The following is a 9,453-nucleotide window of genomic DNA, read 5'->3' on the forward strand; positions in this document are numbered from 1 at the left end:
CATGGTAAATTTGCCTCCTTTCCCTAGTGTTGAATCTCTAGGCGGGGCTCCGTATTTCAAATAGCTATTTCTTTGAACTGGCATTTTATCCAGAGTCCATTCGAATAGCACCCCCTATATTATTAAATCTATGAATGAGAACATGCCGGTGGGACCAAATATTGATATGTGCCATACACAAAACAAAACGACATAACGTCAGCTTGCCTAACCAACGTTATATCAAGGCATTGGTTTTCCCAGGCATTAAGATCATGGCAATCCAACTGGTGCTCAACTTTTAAAGTTAAGTACACCATTATGCCAATTATGTTTTGATAACGTTATCTGGAGGCGCAGATATGAGTGGACCGCCCGGTTCTAGTTAAACAAATGTGTTTTAACTTAGCTGGCTAGCTCAGGGATAGCTAGGCTAACGTTACACTTCGTAGAGGATCAGAGCCCTTGTGTGCTTACCTTCAGCGGCCTCGCAGATCTCTCTCATCGTCCCATAATGGTCATCCAGTTTACACAAACTCTACAGAAACCTCAACGTTTTTGAGACTTGCTGCATCTAACTTTTGGGGTTTCCTGGGGTTGCGCTTTAGAAGAATAAATCCAAAACAGGACCCAACGACAAAGTAATTTCAGCACTTACAACAACAACAATGTCAACCAAGGCGCTCTAGAGTCCGCCCTGCTGAGGTTGACAAATTTTACGGCCAGCCAATCACAGGGGAGACTGTTGTTGACGGACGAGCCAAAGCACCAATGATCACACTAGTATTATTGACTGACACGACCAAATTAAGCAGACACCCAATGAGGAAGGGAGAGTTGAAAACATTTATCGCCGATTGGCCGAAGAGAGCTACGGAGGCAGGAACCTACCCGAGGAGCCTATGGGTGTGCAGCTTTGAGTTGTGAGTGACAGCTGTTGCAGAGTTGACATACCGGACGGGGCGGGAACTATTCGGTGAGGTCATCTGGGATGATGTCAACATTTACGACACTTTCAGTTTTTCTGCAAGTGCCAATGATTTTTTGTGAGTGATATGAATGAGCACAATTTCTGAACCAAAGTTTTTGCTATAACTTGTTAATAAACTTAAAAGTCAAATGCAATAAGTCACCAACAAAGAATACATTTAAAAATTATTTTTATTTTCTCACACAATAGGTTTACTGAAAAAACACCCAAAAAAACATCCCAGTAGCATAAAATAATATGCCTAGAACATAACCACAATTCAGAGGGATTAATGAGTAAAAATAACAACCACCGGAAGCTGTATAGCTGTATATTTATCCATATAAACGAAAAAGTGACGTGTAATTCCGCTAGCACAGCGACCAAACTTCACTCTGCTACCAGGGTTTGTTTCAACAACAAAGACGCCATTATCTAGGCTATCGGTGAGATGTATGAAGATACGGAGCTCAAACGCACTAAAATGACTACGCTTCGGGGAGAGTGAGTGATCACACAGCTGGCTGTGGAAGTGACCAGCGGCGTCTTCTGGCCAGCAGGAGGCTGGAGACCAGAAGATCAGCGCCGCCTCCTGTCTGGACTCCGGCTGCGCCGCCGCCCGCCACCCCTGTCAGGACCAGAGGTCAGGGATCAGGCTCAACACAACCAAACACACAGGCACACGGCTGGACACATTGTTTGTGTTTAGTATGTCTCTTATAGTGTGTTATACAGTGTTTTTAGTAGGAGGGTAAAGGTCAAGCCCCTATGATAGGCTCTTTCTTTTTATTACATTGTAGATAGTTGCTACTATGCTCAATGCTGACAGGGTTGTTTAGATTCTTACTTGCCAGAGGGCCACAATGGAAATAAACCATTAGGTTTTTTTTGTGTTTATATCCTTGGCAGAAGTGTTTTAATAATAAAGTACTGTGTGGTTTGAGATGTAACTTGTTTTAACGCTCTGCTCAATCAAGTCAATCAATCACCTCATGTGACACCAAGTCCTCTATGTTAGTGGAGCTAGAGAAAAAAATCATGAGCAAACCCGTCCTTCCAGATCCACAGTCATACTGTAAGAACTGATACATTAAGAGCTCGCCTCACTAGTGTATAAAATCACCATATATGTATACATGACCCCCCCAGGGAGATTGTTTATAGCTATAGCAAGTACATAATACAGCCATGCCTTTATTTGTATAGACAGTATACACCCCCCCCCCCACCCGGATTATCCATATTTATAGCCTGTACATAATCCATCCTTGTAAACTGTGTAATTTATTAAAGCACATCACGGAGCCCGTGGTAACATTTCCCTGTGGATTGTACTAGATACATGTGAGGAGGAGAATGTGAATGTGAGAGCGCTGACTGGACAGAGGCCGGCAGAAGCGCTGGTCTCAGACGGACTCACCTTCTCTTGCCCTTGGGCGGCCCCCTGACGAAGCCCCAGTCTACGCTGACGGGCTGGCCCATCATGTCCTGGCCGTTCAGACCCTCCATGGCCGCCTGGGCCTCCTTGTACGTCTCGTACTCTACCAGGGCGTAACCCTGCAATAAACACACATTCAACATTTCTACTTAAGTCCTGACAGAGTGCTGCTGCAAGACGGGGATCAATAGAGTGCTTCCTCAGACACAACGCGTCTGTATTAAGACAGGTTTACACAGCAAACACATTTAGAACTAATTTTGTTCTCAAACAGCTTAGAACCGTCTTGGCTGTGGCATGAAAACCCAGGTTAGTGCCACAGACACCAATTAAAAGCTGTTCTAACGATGGCTTCATATCAACTCTGGCTTTGGAAAGTTGCCGTGAAAAGTTCTAAGGGGAAAGAGAGCATCTGTCGAGGTGACACCAGTAATCCCATTCTTCATGTCTGTTCTGTGAGGAGAGGAAAGCAGGCACATCGTCTGAAGTCCATAACTTTGTTAATGCTGACACCAAGTGGTAAAGCAGAGGATTGCAGAAGACATTGCGAAATAATGATGGCTCCAGTTAGGGATGTCATGGTGTGGATTTTTTCCCACTGACCACTAAACCCAACACAATAAGAGAATGCTTACTTTAATCTTTAACGTTAGACCTTTACGTTGAACAGCACTGTTGTGTAGCCTATTTGAATTTGGTGTTGTATGCCTCCACGGCTTGCCTGCAAATGTGCGATCACAGTAAGGTTAGATATAAACGTTACACTCGGTCTTGAGCTTCTTTATAATAAGAATTACTTCATTGCCATGCAGTTTTTCAACATAGCCTACTAGGAATATGCACCATGCCCGAAGCAAATTCCTAGTATGTTGAAAATCGACATGGCAATAAACAAATTCTGATTCTGATTATAAAGAGGCACAGGACCAGGTGTAACGTTGATCTTATTCTTACCTTACTGTGATCGTGCATGTGCAAGCAAGCTGTGGAGGCATACAACGGCAGATTGCCTCCGCAAATATGTTGTTTACGAATGGAACGCTGCTAGAATAGGCAAGAGAATAGGCTGCTGGAATAAGCTAGCTAATGGCAACAACCACTAGGTTAGGTCAGCTGAACGTTAGCTAGGCTAGCCATGACCTTTCCTCTCCCTACTCTCTCTTCCTGTGAATTGAAAGTGAAATGTGATTCCTCTAGACTCCGCTCTGTGCTGTGCGCACACGCGGAAGGGCTGATCAGACACTTGTTTGAGTTTGATGAGGCGCTGATATGTGAAAATAAGTAAATAGGTAAAACGACGGTGAGGCAGAAAGCAACGGTGGGCGGTGTTAAAGTAATGTCTCAGTGAATACACAGTGTATGCCTGAACAACGAGTTACACCAACGAGTTACACCAGTAACACGACAACCATGACAACCAGGAAAAGCCTAGCTCCAACCCCCTCTCACACACCACCTAATAGGCATATTCTGTGGATATATTCTGGTTGCCTTTTGTATTCTGTGGATATGTTTTGGATTTGTTTTGTATTCTGTGAATATGTTCTGGATGTGTTTTGTATTCTGTGGAATGTTCTGGATGTGTTTGATGTCTGTCTTGTGTCCTCCACGTGTATGTAACTCTTGAACGGAGGTGCCATGGATGCAAAACAAATTTAAGCTTGCTGACAATAAATTATCGTATCGTATTCAAGATTCAAGATAGATCAAGACATATGCCGCTGTGTAGCCAGATGCGGACAGCGCCTGACCTTGAGGTAACCCGTTCTGCGGTCAAGGTTGAGGTGAAGGTTCTTGATCTCTCCAAACTCTGCAAACTTGTCGTGGATGTCCTCCTCTGTGGCCTCCTCGTGAACCCCGGTCACGAACAGGATCCAGCCCTCCACAGCTGCAAGACAAACAAGACACCCATCAAACAACAGCCTAACAACCCTAAGCTGTTCAAAACCACAAAAGCAAACCAGACTAGGGCTGCTCGATTATGGCAAAAATCCTAATCACGATTATTTTGATTGATATTGAGATCACAATTATTTAACACGATTATTCATAGAATTAATTTTTTTTAATCAAAAGTTTTAACATTTTCTTAACATATCAAATTATACATTGACTTTGACAACAATTAATTCATTAATTTTATTAATTTTCTTTTTAACAATGTTCTTTGGATTAGATACATTTCTCCCATGGGAGACAAATTGTGAACCTTGACCTTGATAAATAAATAAAAGTGCCAAAACTGATAAATAAAGAAGCTTCAAAGCCCCGCCACCACCACAGAAGAAGACTACCTCGGAAAAATAATTTCACTATGACAGAACACGTCTAAAGTTATTTAATGGTAGCGCCGAGGCTTCAAACCCCAGCATTTGTTAAAATAGACCCTTTTGCTTAGGTAAGTGAAGTTTCATGTTTATCTGACCTCATCTAAATAGGCCGACACCAATTTATTTTGACTGCAAAGTGAATGGACCGGCAAAGGACAGTTGTCTGGCATGAGCGAGCGGAATGCGACAACGGGACTGAGAAGGGCTACTTTGAGGGGCAGCTACGACTGCATAGCAAATTTTATACACCGTGTCAACTTGGTCCAAATCTGTCTCCGCGAACCCATAGTGTTTCCACACGACTGACGTGGTTTTAGCTCTCTCATCCACCAGCTGCTCTCTTTCTGCTGCCATAATCTTCTTGTCGTGTTTTGTTCGAGAGGAGTATGCGTACGCCTCGCTTAACAACTCGTCTCGCTCTGAACTAAAGTGTTTGTTTTGGGGCTTTGGGGGGTGGGGGAGGGGTCAAGCACAGTATAGCTCTGCAGTGTAGGGTGCACTTGATTTGTGCAAAATCGTTTTATGGCGATTATTTTGTTTTAATGATCGTTGACAGCCCAGATCTTAATCTAGATTAAAATCCGATTAATCGAGCAGCCCTAAACCAGCCCACTGCCTAGTTAGGCAGACAACTCACATCTCTGAGGGCCTGGTTCATCTCCATCCTGCTCCACTGTGTCATAGTCCTCTTTCACTCTAGACCTCGCGCCTTCCTCTGCAAGAGAACACAATGTCAACATGAACACCACATCCCTAATGACACACTTATCAGAAGCAGATTTACTGCCAAATAGAATTTTACATCTATTAGGCAGGGTTTCCGTTAGCCGGTAATTACCGGTTTTTGTCCGGAAAAATCTGTTGAAGTCCGATATATTAAAATCTCTCCGGTCATAATGTCCGGACAAAATAATTCCCCCTAATTGTATTAGGCCTACAATAGGCTAAAATTAAATTTCCATATATTATGATTCCTTTTGAATATAAAAAAAAACGAATAGGCCAATTAATTTTGTTCCGTTAATGTGTAGGCTATTGACTAGTAGGCCTATACGATGAAAAAACAGCCATAAGATAAACCTGCCTATAGGCTAGCAGGCCACCATAGCAAGCGAGAGGGAGCCTGATCGAGGTAAGGAGCTTGAGGCGAAAATGGAAAGGCCTATTAATATCGAATGGAAATGAGCCTATGCACGTTGTAAGTTCTTACACTTTATTTAAGTAGGCTATATTTATTTTCAGAGTTTTGTTCTATTTTAGCCTATCTGATAAAAGGCTGAAATTGGACTATAGACCTAGCCTATGAATTCCAATCAGAGCAGCCGTAGGCTTTAAATTAAAATGTTACGAGAAGCCTACATGTTGCCTAATCTCTTGCACTTTTAAATAAAAATGTTATATATCTAGACATGCATTGTGGCATTTCTTTATTTAGCCCAGCCCGCCTATCAGTTGTTTCTGAACAGTTATGTCCTCCTCATCCTCATAGCCTACTGCGATGTCCGTGGTTATAATGACGCTGTTTTATTGATAAAAAGGGTAGGCTAAAACTGGAAAGAGAAATTAGTAAACACATATTACTGTCGCGAATCCCAAACCAATTAGCTCCCCAAATCCGATTCATACAATTGAAATAAACATTCATGTTCTAGCCTACAGTCGCAATTCAAAGGTGACTATTTTTGTGGCTGTGCAATTACATATAGGCCTAGCGCATGGAATCATGACAGCCTATCACACATTTAATCATACGGATGCGAAATAAGACAATAAATGGCATATATAAGGTACACAACGGCCAATCACCGCGACAAACACCTATAATAGGCCTAATATTATATTATAATATAATGACCGGAATTTCTCCAGTTTGTCCGGAAAAGTCTAATCTTCCCGGACACATTGACCGGTACCGATTTTCTCTAACGGAAACCCTGGTATTAGGAATTTGTTCCGGTCAGTTGGTGCAAAACACTGATGGATTGACAACAATAGACAGGGTGCAAGAACTAGACGGGGAAGAGCAAAGACAGGACAGTGCAAATCACAGTGCAGAGACAAGGCAGTGCAAAATATATAGTAACAGAGAGCCAGTGGCAAAGACAAAATGGTGTGCAATGCTAGCTAAAACAATAAGAGTTTTATAAAATGTTCTCACCTGAACCAAAACCTCGTCCTTTCCTCCTCTTAGCCTTCTCTTTCAACTTGTGGATGCTCTCTGTGGAATGGAGGGGGGATGCGACGCGCAAGTTAGACGACAGACAAACAAAAGTGTAGTATAGAGAAACGCGACACCACCTCCGTTGCATACTTGATAAGACTATAATACCGGTAAGTAGCACTAGCCAGCTAAAGAGCTAGATGCGGTAACACGTTGAGCTATAATTGGATGCCATTCGTGAAATGTAATCCAAATGTTGGTCAAAATTGTCGTATTAGCTAAAGAACAAGTGTGCTGGCCAAACACTCGACCTCTTAAGTTTACAAACAAAATGAATGTGCGTGTTAGCCAGCTAGTGCTAGTTTGAATAGCCATCTAACGTTTCCAGCAGTCAGCTAGGCTAACAAGCTAACGCCTAGCTGCCTGCAAGGCCCGGCTGACTCTAGAAGCTGGAATGGTACAGCCCGTGGATCAATATAAAACTCTGTCCAATAAGTTACCAATGTTCTTGGTTTCTTTTTCCTAGACCGAACGGGTTCAACTTAATATAAGGATGTCTAGAGGTTTCTGCGACTTATTTGTTAACATATCATGGAACTAAACTAGATTTCCAGTTCCAGGACGTAGCCTGAGCCCAAACCCGCCACAATGCACACATCATTTCCTGATTATAAGCCTGTCGACTATTCGAAAAACACTAACAGACGCAGTTTACAGTTCCTGGACTGGTAAACAATACGCTGTAACATTATTATTTCATTAAGTTTACCATCACCATCCTCATCCATAGGAAAATCTTCGCCTCCCGCTTCATGAAGATCCAGCACGTCCGCCATGATGTCGCTCTGTTTTCAAAGAAGTGCGTGCACTGTTACCAACTCCTCAGTAAGGACAGTAGCTATTGGCTGTCTTCTTCTTCTTCTTCTTCTATGGGGGTTTTCGGCGGTTGGCATCCTAAAAGTTGCATTACCGCCATCTACTGGAGCTAAAAACCTCTACGGTGCCGGCCATCCAGGCAGACCATGGAGGTATATCCAGACTCTCCCCATCAGGCCGGTTTCAGCTATTGGCTGTCCTTTTTTTTTTTTTTTTTTTTGTTTATTCAAAGATGCAGAAATATACAAAGCAATGTATACAAAATATAACTATATATATATATATATACATACACATACATATACATACATACACATGAACAAAACACAATACACCAGGGGAAAAGCTCATTACATAAAGACCTCAAAAGCATTACGGAGATACAAGGACTTGGAAGCCTTTTTGTTCATGGAGAATTCAATCGAATCAAAGTACAAGGACACTTCTTTTATAAACACAAGAAAAAGTGGAGTTCTTCCAGTGAACTTACATTTGTGAATATGAAATTTAGCAAGGAGAAGAATAAGATTAATAATATAGAATTCACTTTTATAGTTAAAATATATGACCATGAAGCCAAACAAAACATTTTCAAATAAGAGTGAAAAGTTGCTATAGATATGATCAATTATGTATCTAGAGAGGTCCTTCCACAGCATGTTTGTATGGGGACAATACCAAAACAAATGGAGAACATTTTCTGGTTGATCTTTACAAAACGAACAGTTAACATCAATGTCAGGAACAAATTTACTCAGATAGCAGTTAGTCGGATAATATTTATGAATAATACGGTAAGATACTTCTCTAACCTTATTGGTTAGTAGAAATCTATGCGGGAGAGACCAAACTTCAGACCAGCAAATATCAGAGATTAAATTATTCCAGTAAGAGCAAACAGATGGTATCGAAACAGTATCTCTCTGAAATAAGGAGCGAACTGCTCTATTATTCTTAGGAAGCAGTGAAAAACAAATCTTCCCCATGGAAGATAGAGCAGGATTCATAGAAGGAACCTGTACCACAGGAGAGGCTCCTTTTAATAACATTAAAGCACCTGACGGAATAGCATCAAAAACCATCGCATACTCTCTAGGAGTGACAGGGAACTTTATAAGAGAGAAGGAAGCCGTCCGAATTCAAAAGTTGGGAAACAAGTAGGATGTTGTTGTCAAACCAATGTTGAAGGAATAAAGACTTATTCTTAAAAAGGATATCTCTGTTGTTCCAGATACTATACTTATGGGGTGAGAAATTATGTTTGAAGATCATGGACCAAGCTAATAGAACTTGCCTATGAAAGGCAGATAGTTTTGCTGGAATCTTATCAATATTATAGTTACAGCTTAAAAGAAAATCTATTTCACCGAAACGAGAGAAGATAGAGTGAGGGATGAAGTTCCACAAAGAAGTTGGGTTTTTTCTAAAGTGTTTCAGCCAATTAATTTTGAAAGTGTTGTTTAGGGTGCTGAAGTCTAAGAAGTTGAGACCACCGTGGTCATAAGTATTCATAACTACAGATTTTCTGATATAGTGGATTCTGTTCTTCCAAAGGAAATTAAAAAGCAACTGATCAATCGATTTACAGGTTTTGACGTCTACATGCAGTGACAATGCAGCATAGGTAAGTCTCGAGATGCCTTCAGCCTTTGTCAACAGAGTTCTTCCTTTAAGAGACAGGTCCCTTTGAAGCCAAAAG

The 9,453-nt window shown here is 41.5% G+C and overlaps 1 protein-coding gene across 2 annotated transcripts; it reads right to left on the bottom strand.

The window, feature by feature from the left end:
- Positions 1-1,122: 1,122 nt before the first annotated feature.
- rbm8a (RNA binding motif protein 8A) lies at positions 1,123-7,754 on the bottom strand. 2 transcript variants are annotated; one of them, XM_084442627.1, is made up of 6 exons: positions 7,648-7,754; positions 6,876-6,935; positions 5,355-5,432; positions 4,139-4,275; positions 2,370-2,506; positions 1,123-1,577 (listed from the first exon to the last, which is right to left on the bottom strand). In XM_084442627.1, the coding sequence occupies exons 1-6, from the start codon at positions 7,712-7,714 to the stop codon at positions 1,529-1,531; spliced, it is 528 nt and encodes a 175-aa protein (XP_084298753.1). In that variant the 5' UTR covers positions 7,715-7,754; the 3' UTR covers positions 1,123-1,528. The 2 variants fall into 2 exon arrangements, with proteins under 2 accessions (XP_084298753.1, XP_084298754.1); XM_084442628.1 differs by having other exon boundaries at positions 7,654-7,742.
- Between the last annotated feature and the right edge of the window lie 1,699 nt (positions 7,755-9,453).

Source organism: Borostomias antarcticus, assembly GCF_949987555.1.
Source record: "Borostomias antarcticus genome assembly, chromosome: 8".
Lineage (NCBI taxonomy): Eukaryota > Metazoa > Chordata > Actinopteri > Stomiiformes > Stomiidae > Borostomias > Borostomias antarcticus.